At 36.4% G+C, this 17,663-nt stretch overlaps 1 protein-coding gene across 1 annotated transcript; it reads right to left on the minus strand.

Annotated features, from left to right (window-relative positions):
* Positions 1-8,390: 8,390 nt before the first annotated feature.
* On the minus strand, positions 8,391-9,511 carry LOC110451292. The gene is made up of 3 exons (XM_021499224.1): positions 9,419-9,511; positions 8,750-8,909; positions 8,391-8,521 (listed from the first exon to the last, which is right to left on the minus strand). Exons 1-3 carry the CDS (start codon positions 9,509-9,511, stop codon positions 8,448-8,450), a joined length of 327 nt encoding a protein of 108 aa, XP_021354899.1. The 3' UTR covers positions 8,391-8,447.
* Positions 9,512-17,663: the final 8,152 nt, after the last annotated feature.

The raw sequence follows: 17,663 nt of genomic DNA on the forward strand, positions 1-17,663 counted from the left end.
CCCCAACCCCTCCTAGCATCCAATACAGACCGATTCATGGACCCACACAATCACTTTATCAGGTTCATAAAACATTGTGTCAAAATATATAGGAAAGTATATTAAATATGAGCTATCCTTTGTCATCAACAATATTTGTAGCATATGATACACCACGAGGCTGGTACTGTTGTAAATTGAAAATTTTGCTAATTATTATTTGTATATGTTAGTAATGTGTAGGTCTAAAATACTGTCTGATTGGCCCTTTAGTTACTATGCTGCAAGCTATGTCAGCAGCATGGCCAATGACCCTTCAGTTGCTATGCTGCAAGCTATGCCAGCAGCATGGCCAATGACCCTTTAGTTACTATGCTGCAAGTTATGCCAGTAGCATGGCCAATGACCCTTTAGTGACCATGCTGCAAGCTATGCCAGCAGCATGGCTTATGATCATATAGTGACCATGGTGCCAGTATACTGCAAACCAAGCCAGCAGCATAGCCAATGGGCCTATAGTGACAATGTTGCAATCCAAGCCAGCCATTATATATGACAATGCTGCCTCTATGCTGCAACCATAGCAGCATCCCAGCAGCATACACCATCATGCTGCTAACATTAGGCTTCAACATAAGGAAAAGATCAAGACAGTCATGTTTTAAAATGAAAAAATAGTTTATTTATACACTCACATAATTATATCCATATCTGTTACATATAATAACATGCTCATTCATGCCATATGCACACATGAAAGAATATCAACATACATAACCGTAATACACATCATTCATCACCAGCATTGCGTAATTAAAATTACATTGAATTTTTTATTATGAAATGTCCCATCAATCTTAACATATATCATTCACATTGCTTCTGTTCTTTTGAGCCATTCTTTCGCCTGAATGTTTTTTTATGAAATGTCCCATCAATCCATATATCATTCACATTGTTTCTGTTCTTTTGAGTCCGTCTTTCGCCGTAGCATTTGTTAGTTTTGAGGCCATCACCTGCCTGATTTGTCCATACGTCGCTGTGGTCGACTGGACACAGAAGCCTGAAACATATGGATTTGTAAGATATACAACTGGTATTGATACATATAGCGACATGAATTTAAAGAGCTTTTTCTTCAGAACTTGCCAAATTTATGTTGACATGATTTCATGAAAACTGTTAGCAGAAATTATTGAAGTTTCACTCAAATTTTAAAAGGTGCTGTTATCTTTTCTGAAAGACTGGCGGACTTTTGATATTGGAAAAAGCTTACATTAAAAAAAAAAAAAAAAATGTTAGAAACAGAATATTTTTAACTACCTTTGATTGCACTGGTAATCCTCTGGTCCAGAGCCCTTTTTCCGGGGGTGTCGGCCAGACTGCTCCCCACAAATTCCTCCCAAGACCAAAACTTATTCATTAATAACTTGGCCATCCGGCAGCCGTGCTGAGGAGTGCCACAGATCACTGTCTTCGCCTTCTTACATTCCTCAATATCTTGGAAGAAGACGAATACACCAGACCCTGGCATAAGCTCCACCATCTTCGAAAATATAAATCAAGAAATTTGAAGCAACTTCTTTGCAAATATATTCTGACAGGTGCATACATCAACCAAATTTTAACCAGATATATACTGTCAATAATAAGTATGGTGTCAATAATAAGTATGGTGAAAATTTAAAAAAAATATAACAGGTTTATATTAGATATTTTGTTCATTTTTTTTTTAATCTATAGAAGAATTACAATATATCACCACAACCGCTCCCACCTGAGTAAATAGGGACGCATCAGTTAGACAATACTACAATAAAAAAAATCCAGTCACAGTTATGTTAATTTTGAAATATACTGCTGCTGAAATATTTAAAAAGTACACGCTGTAACATTCCAATTATATCAGCAATATGTGAGAAAAAATGTGTTTTTATCTGCAATGACTGGGTCTAAAATGCCAGGTTTTGGTAATGCTACATCTGGAAGGTATGAAACAAAATATCTCGACAAGTAAACAGCTTAGTCATATCTGTCTGACATGTATATACATGTATATTTTTGTTGTACAATCATCTCCTGATTTTCTGGTTTTTATAATAGGTAACATTGCTTTCTGATACATGTACTTTTCTAACCAGTGATTATCTTATGTAAAGGCTTTGATATTAATAGACAGATTATCTTCTGATAACAAGAAGTCTTTACATCAGATATAGTGAAAGAAAATGAACGTATCATCTTTTAATATAATTTTACAAGTATTTGAACTGAACAAAGTAGAAAAGATACCAACCATTTCTGCATTCATTTTGAATCCTCGTCTTTAGCTGACTTATGTCTCTGTATGCATCTGATAATCTGTTCAAGACAAATAAATATAAACTTTATTTTTTTACAACAATTGTAAAATAAAAACAAGTTGAATCAACTTATTAATTTATAGTAATCACTCTTGTTGGCCCAGATGGAAGTTTGCGAAGGGTCTTACTGTGGTAGGAAACCGATGTGCTGATATATATGAAACCAATGTTGATGGGCAGATTACCCCAATACCTTTAGATGTCCAATTTAAGTATCAAATTCTGGTTGCCTAGGTATTACCACTGCAATACCGCCCACCCTTCAACAAATAACAATAAATATCAATCCTATATGGAACATCTTGCACAAACTCTTCAGTTTCTATGCATTGTGTTGTCAATGCTAATGAGTCTAGGTCCTGAAGTGAGGAAGTTATGGTCTCGACATTTAAATTAAATGGGCATTGTCAACACCATACCCCATCTGAAGATGAATAGCTTTGCAAATGCCACATACAATCTCTTTATATTCCTACAAGAACATCTACGGTACTCGCTGCATTTCGACAAATAAACTTCTTTGCATTTGTCAGCAAAGCTTTTGTTTGTTTGTTTGTTTGATTTTGTTTAACGTCCTATTAACAGCTAATGTCATTTATGGACGGCTTCCCCTGTGTTCAAGATGCATGCGTGTAGTGTATGTGTGTGTATTTTGGGAGGCTGCGATATGTTCGTGTTTGTCTCCTTGTGATAGCGCGGAACTGATGCCGTTTTTATAGTGCTACCTTACTGAAACATACTGCCGAAGACACCCAGCAGGACACCCCCACCCGGTCACATTATACTGACATCGGGTGAACCAGTATGTTAGATTATCCTTTAGTATATTCCCTGATAAAAATGGGAACTTACATTGTCACGTCGTCCTCATTTTCTTCATTATCGATTGCAGCTGGTGTTTCGTCTCTACAAGGAAAAGATATTTAATCATTAAATGATCCAGGAGATATTCCATGCCAATAGCTTGAACATAACATTTCAATCAATGAAATATGAAATACTTATTTGTACCAAGTTTCAATAAAATCGATCAAGAGAATTAGGAGAATTCCTTTGAAAAACCTAAGTGTATATCAAAATCAGAAAAAATATTTAAATTTCACTAACAATATAAATATAATTAAAGAGATGTAATTTCCATGAACATAGTTGGATAAAAATAAATAATTTACCCAGTTTTAACCAGAAATGCTAGAATCAAATACTACCCATAGCTGTAAAGGCCTTTGGTTGGTTTATAAAATTTGTGTTTTTCATATCTCTCAGGGCCCCCGTTTGCCCCTGAGGAGGGGGTGACATTTAGTATAGTTTATAAATGAAATAGGCCATATCCTCCAATGTTTTGAACTGAATTTGCTCATATTTGACAGAAATACTTGTTAGGGGAGGGATGTCTGCTGGTATAATACTCCCCCCTCACCCCCTATTGGGCTGAGTTAGGGGCCAAAAAGGGGAGCACATAAGACTCAATACAGAAACATATTTATTTGATTGAAGTTGTGTCTCTGTTAAAAACATCATATATGTTTCCATAAACGGTTGTGTAAGGAATTTCCTCTTCTGACAGAAGAAACGCTATCAAATTGAGACAGAGTTAATAGTTGTTCATCTGTCTTTGCTGTTTTGTGGGCAAGATCATAATCATCCCGTCTCAGCTTCACCCCAAACCTGGCCTCACCAAGGAAGACCAAATCTGTAGAAATCTTATATATACAAAAATGGAACAATATTAACTTGTATACTAATCATCAAATTACAATGTTTCTTTTGATGTACACATACTGTAAAAATGAAAATTCTATTTGAAACGTTAAATATATTTAATCGCAATTTTATAATCTTTTGCAAATTTCAAAAACATTATTTTACCATCATCATTAATCTTATTCCCTGCATCTGGCTGTGCTGAAATCACGAAACAAAATTATCAATTATGTACAATATAGAGTTCTGTTTCAAAAAAGTATAAGTAAAGTGATTGTACAGGAACTTCGTCATTCCTCTTGATAGGATCATCCCTTATTTTATTAAGCTTTGTTCTGTTTTCTGCAACATATATATTTTGCTCCTTTCAAGAAAAAAAATTAGGAATGTAAATGATAAAAAAATGTTTAGGTGCGCTGAATGTCCCGACATGTACGTGCTTTATCTACACATGTGGACTGGATTACCACAAGTCTTATTGTTTACATTTGTTTGTTCATTGTTAAGCATGCAATCCCAGTCTGATGCATCATAATGATGGTTCACAAACGATGTATATTCGGCCCTGTACTCTGTACATCTATATATTGATATAATACATGAGTAAATTCTCTGTTTTAAGATCTTTTTGGGGAAATAAAAATAAAACAATGATTTCACGAGGCCTTCAAAACGCATACATAACGATACGGTTGACGCGAACGTTCATTCCCCCACCTCGCACCAATTGTTTTTGTTATCGTTACTGTAAACAGACAGAACGAACACATGTAGTCTGTTACATAATTGTGTCTAGATATGAATAAAATATACTGATCGTGTGATCGTTACTGTATTTTACCACGGAATTATCTAAGTCCGTGATTTTACTTAACATTCAAATCACAGATGACGGCATTGTACACTTTGCCACTGTATCGTGCTTTAATAAAATCACCACATCAGTATTCGCCAGCATCCTTCCGTGGCAATGCAACATGTGTCGATCACAACAGTCCAGAAAATGCCTCATTTGATAAAGAGTTGTGCATAACAAAAAGCATGATCATGATATAGGCACTCTTCTGAGTTTGTCTACAACCTTCATACAAAGGAATGTCCATCTCTTTCTTGCCAGCATCTTTGAAGCCAGTTGTTGCATATTTGTGCTTTCATTCACATCTGAAAAACCTTAATTACACTTGAGCTTGTCGAGTCATCACTTGATTCAAAGTCTACGTCTGATTCATAGGAACTCAGCTGTGAATTACAGTCTGTGGTTGTATCGGTGATTATTGAATTATTGGCTTGAGTTATCGTCACTTAGAATTTTATCATGATTGTTGCTGGTTTTAAATGACCTTAGCTGTTAATAGGACGTTAAACAAAATCAAACAAACAAAAAATTTACTTTTGGTCACGAGTGCTTGGCTTGGAACGAACCTTAAAAATTTCATGATAACTGATCTTGCCGCCAGGATTAGCTGGGAAGCAGAAACGTTACACATGTTTGACCATGATTGGTCTTATATTGGGGCAAACACACACAAAATAGAGTTATTAAAATGAAATAAGTACAATAATTGTCTACACAACATGTATATATATAATTTTGCATAGAAAGCAAAGTTTTCACATTTGAATACCAAATGAAATATATTCAAATCAAATCGAGGATAATATATAGTGTCAATACTCAAGTCCTTGCAGTTGAGTGCATTGGTACCCATGTATTATTAGTTTTATATATAATGAACTTGGCGAGAAACCCTGCTCCTTTCCGGCGTTTGTTTAATTCGGTTATTAACGTCAGAGTAATTCATATTACCAGGGACGTATATCAACAATTTAGCAGCGCGTGTAAATGGAATTTTAAAGATAAATAATGCATGTTTAACTTGCATCTAATCTTACTCACTTAACTTTGCAATGATCCTAGCAGAGACTGGTTGCCGTTGAAAGTTAGCAGTTACAGTATATCCAGCAGCATAGCCGTCAAATTATTTCCTTGTAGAAACGATGTTTTTGTATAATATTATATTGAAAAGATCTTTAAGGATCACTCCTAAGATTTTCAGTGACAATATAGCTGTAAATGTTAGCTGTTGCTTTAATGGTAGAGCAATAAACGATTGTTCTCGGAAAGGTATCCTCACAAAGGGCATCAATCATCCAAACCATAGACATCTCTACAGTATTTGGTACTTTTCTGACTACCAACTAAATGTTCGGCTTGTTTGGAGAAATTCTAATTTCAACCAAGTCATCGTTCATTTGTAGCACTTTGGTCACTCGCCTAGACATTTTCTTGGTGCAAGTAGCACTCGGAGCCAACATTGATGCATCCGGAAACAAATATCTAATTTTTACAGGCTTCAATTATGATAGCCGTTGTGTCTTCCTTCTCTTCCTCTTTTAACCCACGAAATTTTAAGCATTTCTTTCTTGAATACTGTTCCGCATCGTCAACATTGCATTCTTTGTTCATTGGTGTCAGGCAGGCAGCTGGACTGTGCAGGAGTTAATTATGTGCTTTATTTTCAAGATATACATGAACAAGATTGGTTAATGTTTGTTGTGATCTACTGTTATATCCAAAATATTTGTTAGTTCCTGTTAAATTCATTGAATCATGGGTGTTTCAATATGAAGACTCTTCCCATAGAGCTGGAAGAGGTGACCTGCAAAACAATAAAATCAATCAAAATATAATTTGTGCATTTATCTGTTTACTTTATTATTGGGTTTTATTTAAGTATCAGAACAAACTTTTGTAAAAGAAATTAATGAGCATTAATCTCAAAAAAGGTGCAATCTTAATTACTCACAAATTAACAACTGCAAATATGTTGTGTATTGGTCTTTGTAAATATCTCAGAGAAAGAGTTACCCACACTAAAGCTATATTTCCATATGTGACGATAAACACTTACTCCTCAAAGCTCTTCTTTTTGCTGGGGCCATGGCGACTTTCCCCTGAGCCTGTCCATAAATTGACAAATTGGTACATTCTTCTTTGGTGACCAAAAGCTCAAGAATATTGAGTGCCAACTTGTCAATTTTTGAAGAGGCCAACTCAACTTTGGAGCTTCCTTCGGTCAACCTGGACTCCAAACTTGGCATCCCCCAATGCAATAAGCCATATAATATTTAGCATGCATGTATATAGATTGTAGCTTGATTTTGTACATCAGACATTAAGTATGATCTTCTGACAGGATCTTGCTCTCTCACCACTTTCAATTATCTCTTGCACTGTTTGAATGCTATATATGCCATTATAAATTCTGTATGTTGTTGCATTAAATTCCTCACCTGTTCTCTGCATAATTTAATTGCCCTTCCATTGTAAAGTGCTAAACATCATTTTGTTGGGTATTGCCGATATGATTTTTAGCTCACCTGGCACGAAGTGCCAAGTGAGCTTATGCCGTGGCGCGGCGTCCGTCGACAATATTTTACTTTAAAAGACTTATTCTTAATAACCGAAAGGCCTAGGGTGTGGATATTTGGTCAGAAGCAAACTTGGATGAAGGGCTACAAAGTTTGTTCAAATGAATGACCTTCACCCATATTCAAGGTCACAGGGGTCAAATATGTCAAAAACTTTAAACATCTTCTGAATAACCAAAATGCCCAGGGTGATGATATTTAGTCAGTAGCATACTAGGATAAAGGGCTACCTAGTTTGTTTAAATGTATGACCTTGAATCATATTCAAGGTCACAAGGAGCAAATATGTTCAAAATATTTCAACATCTTGTTCTGAATAACCAAAATATTTCAACAACATGTTCTGAATAACCAAAAGGCTCAGGATGTTGATATGTAGTCAGTAGCATATGCTGGGATCAAGGACTACTTTGTTTGTTAAAGTGAATGACTGGGACTTGAATAAAGTGAAAGACTTGGACTTGAATAAGGTCACAGGGGTCAAATTTGTTTAAAATCTTTAAACAACCTTTTCTGAATAACCATGGGTCCCAGGATGTTTATACTTTGCAAGTTGCATCCTGAGATGAAAGGCTATACAATGTGTTCAACATAATGACTTTGTTCGACTTTCTATCACAGGGGTGAAATGTTTAAAAAAAACAATAACGGGGTCTTTTGAATGAATTTTAATCATAAATACTGATATTTTGCCTGTAGCTTTATTTTAGATCACTTTAAATCACTCTGTTTATCTTCGCTACTCACATGTTTGTTAAAAAAAAAAAATTAAAAAAAAAAAAATCACCATGGCCCTAAATGACCACAGCCGTCGATGGGCCGTTAAACATAAACAAACAAACAAACAAACATCACTTTTAAGGTTACAAGTGTGAGTTTTATACCAGGTGAGCGATGCAGGCCCATTGGGCCTATTGTTTCATAAAAATATGCTAAATGATATATGTATATATATATTTACATGTTTAATTAATACCCACAATCAGTATTTTCGATAGCTTCTAATTCTTCAGTTTCTTGCATTGGTGTATCCAATTGAATGTCTGCAAAAAGAATATATATGTTACAAAACAAAGGCTTTATTTTCTCTGTTTGAAATATATAGCCCTCTTTATTAATCCATCTAAATCTTCTATCAAGTTTTAAGTATTACTTTCTGTCCTACAAATTACAGTTGTTTATAATGCGATAATCACAAGAACTTTGAAGTATATCACAACAATAAGTGCTCAATCTGGGAATGTGATATACATTTGTTGATTTATGCGTACCATCTTCCATAGGCTCAACTCTGGTTTCTGCCTCTTCAGAACCAGTCTGGGAGGGTGTCTGCTGTGGTGAACAGACTGGCAAGCATCTTCCGGTTGGTGTGGCCAGCAGTTGTTTTGGGGTCTTTAGTAAAGGAGTTCTGTCCAATGTTGGTTTCAGCTTCTATTTGTTATTAAAAACAAAAAGGAAACATGTAACCCATACATATATAATACTAATAATTACACACCAGCACTTAATCCCCCCACCCTCCAGTATTTACACACTTGATTCCTTTTTTTTATTTAGTTTAAATTATCTTTATATCAGATCTTTATGGAGAGTGAGACACTCCAAATTTCAAGCAGATTGTCAAAAGCACATATAATGGCAGATTAAGATGGAAAGTAGCACAGTTTGAAAAGTCTTGATACTGACCTCAGATTTAGAATGGAAGAACATATCATCCCATTGATGAGTATAATCCCAAAAATAAATTTGCATAATTCAAAGTTAATTGTATTCATGAATATAATCCGGTAATTATTTCGTTTATAAATGAAAAATGTAAAGTTTTGAAATGCGTACTAGATGTACTTAGTGGGTTTTTTCTAGCAATGTGTTTTTCTTTCTTAATCTTGGTTTAAATATTTTAGTCTAATGTGTTTTCTTTCTTCAAAATTAGTTGTTACCTTGTACATTGCCTTCACACACTGCTTACAAGAAGTGATTTCTGCCAACTGCCTTTCTATTTCTGCCTGTTTTTCAAACAGCTGATGCACCATGGCAAGTATGGTATTGGTGTTGTTGACAATGGCAATCAACTACACGCATGCATCTTGCACACAGGGGAGGCCGTCCTTAAATGACCTTAGCTGTTAATAGGACGTTAAACAAAATCAAACAAACAAACAAAAAGCAATCAACTGTTAGAAGAATTAAGTGATTACAATGTAAAATCCAAGCCTGAAGAAAATTGTTACCCTAGGTTAACTAATACCTCCTCTCCACATAGTTACTATTTTTAAATCTGATCCGGATGAGTGTAATTTCATCAAAATCCTCAAAATGATAACAAGAACTGTTGCCATATTGGCAGCCTTAACCTATACACCTGTTTTCCAGAATATTTAAAAGAAAAGGACACAACTCCATAAATGGGAAGGTAACTCTAACTTTGTTGCAGTACTGTCCTGTTTCAGGACTGCTATTTCAGTTGTTTACCTTTTCTGAAACTGATGAAGTATCCACATGCCCATCTCCATCCACCAAGACTGAGGTTACCGTTTGATTAACTTTTTCTCTGGCTTTTTGTGCATCCCTCTTTGTCTTTGCAACGTCTTTCTTTACTTTCAAAGCCTGGAATATCAACTTATTAAATCGATAATACTGCCAAAAGTCGAGCATTAATTGCAGACGGAAGGTTAAAATATCAGCTATTGCATGTCCACATATCCAAAAATTCTAAATAGGGATTGTTACCAATCGATGTCCCCTAAATTACTGCAAAAGATGAAAATCAAATTGGCCTAACTGATATCAACTTATGGATATTACAGCAAAATCCTAAACTTGAAAATCATTTGTTCAACATGAACTAATATATATATACCTTTAATACTGATCACCCCAACAAAGATTAAGAAAGGATAGTTGTAATGTTGGTACACAAAACCTGTCTGCCAATCGCAAAGGAGCAAGACTGATGGTCATATAGCAAATTGTCATTTTTATTAATTTTAACAAAAAAGGAAGAAAATTAATACATGCATCAAATAAAAAAAAGTAAAACGAAGCTTGGATGATGCTGCAACAAAAATTGAAACATCAATCACTACATATATATATATATATATATATATATATATACCCATATATATACCTCTATATCTTGGTTTGTTGTCTGTGTTTTTGTCTTTTTTTTGTTGTTGGTCTGTTTAACAACTGAAGGTCATCATCAGAAGTTATTTCTCCATGTTCAGAACCTTTAAATGAGAAATTCAATAGTCTTTGAATTACCCAATATGAAGAGTGTATGGACGGACATGATTTTAGCTCACCTGGTCCGAAGGACCAAGGTGAGCTTATGGCATACCGCAGCGTCTGGCGTCCGGCGTCCGGCAACTTTACACTACTAGTCATGAACACTAGTATGGAGCATCCTTGGGTAAAAAAGAACCAATTTTGTATAAATGGTGGGTCTGGCCCCCCAGGGGCCTGAGGGGCGGGGCCAAATAGGGGAAATATAGCAAATTATTCTTTAAAATCCTTCTTCTTCTGTAGGAATGAAAGGATTTTGTCCATATTTGGTGTGGAGCATCATTGGGTAGTGGGGAACCAATTTTGTATAAACGGTGGGTGTGGCCCCCCTGGGACCGAAGGGGTGGGGCCCAATGGGGGAAATAGATGTAAATCTTCAAAATACTTGTTCTTCGGTAGGAATGGCAGGATTTGTCCATATTTGGTCTGAAGCATTCTTGGGTGAAGGGGAACCAATTTTGTATAAACGGTGTGTCTGACCCCGCTGTAGGCAGAGAGGTGGGGCCCAATATGGAAAATAGAGGTAAAACCTTTAAAATCCTTATTCTACCATAGGGATTAAGGTATTTTATCCTTATTTAGTGTGGAGCATCCTTGGGTGACGGTGACTCAATTTTGTATAATTGGTGGGTATGACCCCTGATGGGCATAGGGGTGGGGCTCTGTTTGATGTTTGTTCTCTATATCTCGAGTACTGAATTTCCGTTTTCAGTTCCGTGGATTCGAAGGCATTATTTAACTATTTGAAAGACATCGGTCTATTTTATAGACTCTGATGTCTTTTAACCCACCTTATCCTTTTTGACGTTATATATATATCGCATATTCCATATCATCTATTCGTTATCTCTTTTATTATTTTAACCCCCTTTTATTATTTTTAATTATCTACACATACAATGCGAATACTTTTAAAATGAACCATTTTATCTGATTTTATCTTCGCTATTCACATGTTTGTTAAAAAAGTAAAGTGAATAAATAAATCACCATGGCCCTAAATGACCACAGCCGTCGATGGGCCGTTAAACATAAACAAACAAACAAACAAACTGAATGGATCTTTATGAAATTTCATATGTACTAACAGCACCTACCATGGAGTGCTATATCTTTACTTCATATCAATTACTTTAATTACATTCAGGTGAGCGATACAGGCCCTCTTGGCCTCTTGTTTAACTATTTATTTACAACATGATGTTGCTTTTTTAGCTCACCTGTCCTGAAGAACTGGAAGTTATAGAACCTTAATATTCGGCTGGTTATTTCCTGGGAAAGAGCCCAACAAAGTTTGCGAATGAAAGTGATCTTGACCTACTTTCAAGGTCACAGAGGTCAACAACATTTTAATGGATTTGTTCTTAAGAACTAAAAGGAATGGATTCATAAGATTTGGCTGGTAGCTTTTGGAATAGAGCTTACCAATTTGAGAAGGAAAATGACATTGACCTACTTACAAGGTCATAGGGAAAAATATGTCAAGCAACTTCTGAGGAATCAAAAAGCATAGAATCTTTTAATAATATTTTGCTGGTAGTTTCAACAGTTGGAGCCAACAAAGTTTGTGAGGGAAATATTTTTAGTGCAATATAATATTTAATGAGAATATTTTGCTATGACTGCTTAAATATTTAGGTGAGCAATACAGGCCCTCTTGGGCCTCTTGTTTCTTAATGTAGTTAATTATCTGTCACATGTTCTATATGCACAAATTGAACTTTTCTATCACACACACAAGCATCTGCCTGAAAACTTTGGTTGCGCTGAACAAATCAAAATACACACCTTCTTTTTGATCCTGGTAATTCTGATTGGTGCAGCAGTGCCTGTGGTAAGCCCATCATCACTCTTACTGGCAATGGCATCAATGTCCTCTACTAGATATGGCCCCGATTGATTGCAATTATTTGTTCAAATAAATTACCTTCATCTATTTTCAAGGTCACAGGGGTCAAATATGTTAAAAACTTTAAACAATTTCTTCTCAATAACCAAAAATCCCAAGGTGATGATATTTAGCCAGTAGCATGCTGGAATGAAGGGCTACCAAGTTTGTTCAAATAAATGACCTTCACCCATTTTCAAGGTCACAGGGGTTAATTGTCTTAAAAAATCTTAAAACAACTTCTTCTGAATAATTTAGAGGCTTAGGATAATGATATTTAGGCAGTAAAATGCTAGGATAAAAGGCTACTAAGTTTTGTTGAAATGAATGACCTTTAACTATATTCAAGGTCACGGGTCAAATATGTTTAAAACCTTTAAACAACTTCTCCTCAATAACCAAGGGGCCTAGGATGATGCTATTTGACCAGTAGCATGCTGTAATAAGAGGGCTACAGGGTTTGTTATAATCAAGGTCACAGGGGTTAATTGTCTTAAAAAATCTTAAAACAACTTCTTCTGAATAACCAAGAAGCCTAGGATAATGATATTTGGCAAGTAACATGCTGGGGTGAAGGGCTACCAATTTTGTTCAGATAAATTACCTTTACTTATACTCAAGGTCACAGGGGTCAAATATGTTTAAAACCTTTTCAATAACCAATAGGCCTAGGATGATGCTATTTGACCAGTAGCATGCTGTAATAAGAGGGCTACAGGGTTTGTTATAATCAAGGTCACAGGGGTCAAACATGCTGGGATGAAGGGCTACCAAGTCTGTGCAAATAAATTACCTTTACTTATATCCAAGGTCACAGGGGTCAAATATGTTTAAAACCTTCAAACAACTTCTCAATAACCAAGAGGCCTAGGATGATGCTATTTGACCAGTAGCATGCTGTAATAGAGGGCTACAGAGTTTGTTCAAATGAATGACCTTGACTTAATGTCAAGGTCACAGGGGTCAAATATGTTTAAAACCTTTAAACAACTTCTTCTGAATAACCAAGATATTTGGCCAGTAACATGCTGGGATGAAGGGCTACCAAGTCTGTGCAAATAAATAACCTTCGCCCATTTTCAAGGTCACATGAGTCAAATATGTTTAAAACCTTTACACAACTTCTCCTGAATACCAAAGAGGTCTAGAACAATGATATTTGACCAGTATCATGCTGGGATGAAGGGCTACCAAGTTTATTCAAATAAATGACCATCTATTTTCAAGGTCACAGGGGTCAAATATGATTAAAAACTTTAAACAATTTCTTCTCAATAACCAAAAGGCCTGGGATGATGATATTTGGCCATTAACATGCTGGGATGAATGGCTACCAAGTTTGTTCAATTTAATGACCTTTGCTCATATTCAAGGTCACAGGGATCAAATATGTTTAAATCTTTAAATGACTTGTTCTGAATATTCAAAAGGTCCAGGGTAATGATATTTATGCCAGAAATGTGCCGGAACGGAAGGCTATAAACTTTCAAGGTCGCAGGCGTCATATGTTTAAATCATTTAATAGATTCAAATGGATCAAACAGACATTGACCAAATTTGATCTGGAGCATCTGGTCCCTCTTGGGGCAAAGGGGCGGGGCCCAATAGGAGAAAAAGAGGATTTTTTTCTCCTACGATACAAGTGAAGGGATTCAAACAAAATGCGGTCTGAAGTATGCTTAGGGACAAAAGAATAAATTTTGTATAAACTGAGGTGTGTGGGCCCCCCTCTTCTGGGCAGATGGATTGGGGCTCATTAGAGGAAATAAAGGAAACATTAAAGATCGTTTTCCTTCTGAACCGATGGAGGGATTTTAACCAAACTTGTTCCAGAGCATCTTTGGGCAAAGGGAATTTAATATTTTAAATTCTGCCTTAGCCGTTTCTCTTTTCTTTCCCTATTGTGCCGACGCTTCAAAATCAAAGCTTCTTTTTGAGGCTGAGTCAATAAAAAGCATTGTTTTGTCTGTTCGTTTCGTGTTCCAGTCATTAATCTTCTCTGTGCACTTTTCATTGCAGTATCACACACCTTTCTTTTGATATAGTGTTACTATTGTCTTCAACCCATTTCACTGGCTTATCTCTCTTTGCAGTTATAAGGCTCCCAACATTCAGAGGATTGGAGGATGGTGCAATCATAATCTGTCTGGAACTATAACATAATTGATTTTAGAGCATTGTATCTGATATAAAGATCTAGACTTAAGTATTGATTTGTATACTTGTGAATGTTGCATGTATTTATTCTGTATGGATTGTATCAATGACGGTTGCATGACCGGTTTATAAATAAATAAACTACCTATTTGGTGATTTATAATTACCTGTCAAGCATTCCAAAAGTACTTTCGATCACATCGTTGGTCCCATCCCCAATGGTGTTCCCGGCCTCAATGGCTTGTGATGATGGTACTGCATAAACACCACCAGCAAGGTGCTCCTCTGCATGACTTTGGAGTTTCTCTTGTCCAGGGTGCAATATTTCTGCAAATTTTAAAGTTAATTAATTTCAGACAACTTTTGATAACAGTTTATGTATATACATTGTTCCAGTCTACCCAGTTGTAAAAATGGGTACCAGCTTGATGGGAAGTAATCCTTTGAAAGACACGTGTTTTTTACTTTTACTTTAACACTGATATGTGTATATATATAATAATGTTTTCTAATACACTTTTACTCACCTTTGAGCAGAGACTTCAGGAGATCGCTACTGGAGAATCTTACTCTGATATGTTCCATGTATGCATCATACATTGATGGACATTTTGCTCCTTCTCACATGAACTATGTTTCAGCAATCAAACTAGGAGGGTCTCAGCTCCAATTTTCTAGTTTGTTGATAGCACTTTGGTAGAAAAAAAATCATGTCTAATGGAGATTTCGCTGATTTTGCTTGTTGTAGCAAAGGAGAACACACTCCAAAATATAAAATGGCGAATGCTGCCTCTTCAGTCTGTACTGTCTCATTTATGTAGCCAGAATGAACAGACTGCTCAAGTCGATTGAGCCCAGGGTTTTCCTTTGCGTCACGGACATCTTCAAGAAACAGCAACACAGATTCTCTCGCTGCTAAAGTTGGAATCGCATTCTGCATGAAGATGAGATACCTATTTCCGACAATTGGTTTAAACAGATGCGATCCAGTATCTGTTTCATTACACAGAGAATAGGCTTTGAAGTCGTTTCCTAGCCCATATTCTTTCCTTGCATTTTCACAAAGTAATTTGTTGCACTCATAAATATGTTTTTTTGCCCCAAACATGGCACGACCAGCTGGTTGGTGATCAGCATAGAGATATGCAGCNCCGCATTTTCATTCTGCTATATAATATGCATTTTATTTTTATACGCTTTTCAGAATGTTTCAACATGGTATTTTTGTTCAATGTTCGTTTTTTGTTTGTTTATTTGAATTCAATATTAAAATCATGATTATTAGTCAAAGTTGGCTAATCAGCCAATATCGGCTAACTAAGGCCATGGGCCACACTACATCTGTGGAGAGAATGTTAACATGACCGGAGACAGATTCAGAGTTTGGGCTTTTAAGAATATGCACAAATGTTGCCATAACAACTCTTTTCTCAGGATAAGATCGAATGTCATCAGCGGTACATGAGGAGGACGTACCACTAGGAAAAATATGCGTTGTCTTTCTCCTTGTGACGGCAACAAAACCGCCCCCGATACCGTTGTTCTGTGAAACACATTGCATCGGGTTGACCAGAGTGGTACAGGGGTTGAGCACAAAACACAGACTGGCTGTCTGCATGACGAGTTTTGTTTTAGCCTACTTCAACTGCATCACTTTTATCAACAGAGGTTGAGTTGAGGTTGTGGTTCAACGGATGGCTACATTGTAGATGCAGATGATGCGGGAGGGCTATCTGATTTACACGCCTGTGCTCAGGTGGGTTTCGATGAAAGCGGAACAACAGGAGAAAACTTGATGGGATGGATGGTGAGGAACCGGGTGAAGATATAGAAGCCTTTTCTGCAAGGGAAGGCGCTTGAGACGAAGATGAGCGAACTGAGGTTTGAGGCATCGAAGTTAGATAACTCGCATTTTGAAGCAGATATTTCATATCACACAGTTCTTTACCCATTTTCTGGCCATAGCAACGGATAGCAGATTCCGTTTTAAACCAAGTTTCCGCAGAAATATTAACTAGGAATTCTTCATTTTCGCGTATGCGAGAACTTGCAAGGCGTTTGACTGGGGAGATTTGAGACCTGAATTTCTCCAGAGACAAGGTTTTTGAGGACAACAAATGTACCTGATCGGCAAAGGTTTTTGGTGGAGAGCCATGGGAAATCTCACTTGCAAATTGTCTGTCTATGATGTCACAGGAGAGTTGCAATTCTTGCTTAATATCAGCAATGTCTGTTTTGAGTTTGGAGCTATCCTCTTTAATCATTCTTACAGTCTTTTGTTTCATGAATGCTTTTCAAAATATTCCCAATTTCGAGCTCGGGATAGGAAGAGTGAGCGACATTACTTCGTTCAAGCTGACAAAAATTCTTCCCTTTCTATGAAAGCATATCATTGAGACCAACATCCGTATCCCCAGCTAAAAACTGTTTGGTAACAGTCACGAGCATATTTACTCTCCGCGGAATTTCTTGAGGTTGATTTCCTTGAAAAAAGTCTTCCAATAGTACAACTGTCAAGCATGCTTGCCCGATCGTATAATACTGAACGATACTATGTAACTTTGAATCGTAATTGATAGTTATTGACAAAAGTTTAGCCACGTATAAATCCTTGGGAAGAGAATTTAACCCAGAAAAGTCAATTCCGACAGTGCTTGAAGGTTCAGGGACAGGCGAGAGCTCGGTGAATGTCACATACATTGATCCAACAGAGTCACTAGAGAACGAGATCTGCCGAGAGTCCATGAAAGCAAGCGAAACAGGAGAGTGCAGTTGGTATATACGTACTATAAGTCCACCCGTATAGAGCCTCAATACCTCTGGTCAAAACTTGATAGAGCGTGACGCCTGAG

Source organism: Mizuhopecten yessoensis, unplaced genomic scaffold (genome assembly GCF_002113885.1).
Source record: "Mizuhopecten yessoensis strain PY_sf001 unplaced genomic scaffold, ASM211388v2 scaffold5913, whole genome shotgun sequence".
Lineage (NCBI taxonomy): Eukaryota > Metazoa > Mollusca > Bivalvia > Pectinida > Pectinidae > Mizuhopecten > Mizuhopecten yessoensis.